The sequence below is a fragment of the Myotis brandtii genome, unplaced genomic scaffold, assembly GCF_000412655.1.
Source record: "Myotis brandtii unplaced genomic scaffold, ASM41265v1 scaffold803, whole genome shotgun sequence".
Taxonomy (NCBI): Eukaryota; Metazoa; Chordata; class Mammalia; order Chiroptera; family Vespertilionidae; genus Myotis; species Myotis brandtii.
The window spans coordinates 819,246-820,520 of NW_005371234.1; the positions used below are offsets into that span (position 1 = coordinate 819,246).

Below are 1,275 nucleotides of genomic sequence, written 5' to 3' on the forward strand. Positions count from 1 at the left end.
GCGGGCACTCACAGAGGGGCATGTCGTTGCAGCAGTCCGTGAGACCGGTGTGCCAGTCGCTGATCTGGGTCTGGTAGCAGCTGGTGGCACACTGGGGCTGACTGGTCACTGGGTAGGACATGGCTGTGGAGGTGGGGACGGGGGTCAGCGGGCAGCCTCGCAGGGGCTCCTGGGTCCCCGCACCCGCCGGCGGGGCTGAGACGTGCTGCCGCCTTCTCCACGTCTGGGCCTGGGGTGCTGGGTTCCTGCATTTCAGGGGCCTTTGGGGTACAAGCAGGCAGGCGCCGTCTGTCTTCGAAGCCAGGGCGCCCAGGGGAGGGAAGCAGCCAGGATCCAGGGACTGGAGGGGTTGCTGATCCATCCAGTGATCCCACCTTTGCCTTTCACGTTGTCGTGCATCTCAAACTGCATCTTGCTGGCCCTGAGGAGGTGGCGTTGGGGACGGCGGAGGTGGCAGCGGTGACAGCAGCGGAGTCTGTCCTAGGGACACTGGATGCTGAGGGAGGGGAGGGCAAGGGCGGGGGCACTGGGTTCTCAGGGGAAGGGTGCTGGGGAGAAATAGGCCACGTCAGCCTGCTGGCTAGAAGAGACTGGGGGTAGGGGTGTGTGGGGTGGGGGCGAGAAACTCGCCCATCTCTGTAGAGCTGCCCGACAGACCCCAGAGGACCCTCCTCCTTCCAGAGGTAGAGCTGGAGAGAGAGACCAAGAGACAGAGACAGGCTGAGTCGGAGATACGGGAGGGAGAGCTCAGCACCAGGTGCCCACAGAGATGCCACCAGTCACGCTCATGCCTGCCCAGCACTGACTTCTCCGCGAGCCCCTTTCACAGGTGGAACACTGAGGCTGAGAACGGTGAAGAGAAATGTCCCACATCCGATGCCAAGGGGGTTAGTAGAGGGGGTGCTAGGCCTTAGGATTTCCAGACTCAACCCAGTGGTACTCAGGTTGAGGAGGGGCACAGGCAGCATTGAGAAAGGGATGTCGAGAGAGAGAGAGAGAGAGAGAGAGAGAGAGAGAGAGAGAGAGATCTGCAAGAAGACAGAGAGATGTGAGTGGAGCGGTGTCGGGGGAGAGCAGAGCAGAGGCCTGACCTCAGAGCAGAGGGCTGGGGGAGGGGAGGTGGGGTGCCTACCTGCAGGAGGGCGGCGATGCGATGGCGATGATGGAGACAGGTGTGGGTGACACGGGCACTGAGTTCTCAGGCTCAGGCTCGGAGCTGCTTATATTGGGCGGGCCACAGGCCTGGGCGGGGCTCTGACAGAGGTGCCCAGGGAG

At 63.0% G+C, this 1,275-nt stretch overlaps 1 protein-coding gene across 7 annotated transcripts in view; it reads right to left on the minus strand.

Annotated features, from left to right (window-relative positions):
* The window catches only part of CNFN (cornifelin), a 17,624-nt gene that overhangs the window by 10,911 nt on the left and 5,438 nt on the right, over nt 1-1,275 (minus strand). For 2 of the 7 annotated variants that reach the window (XM_014531433.1, XM_014531434.1), the window contains exon 2: nt 13-123. In XM_014531433.1, coding sequence (XP_014386919.1) covers nt 13-121 — 109 coding nt within the window. In that variant the 5' untranslated portion in view covers nt 122-123. Of the gene's footprint in view, nt 1-12; nt 124-374; nt 690-1,132; nt 1,270-1,275 lie in introns of those variants that run through there. The other 5 variants (XM_005883902.2, XM_014531432.1, XM_005883901.2 and 2 more) reach the window with 5 other exon arrangements.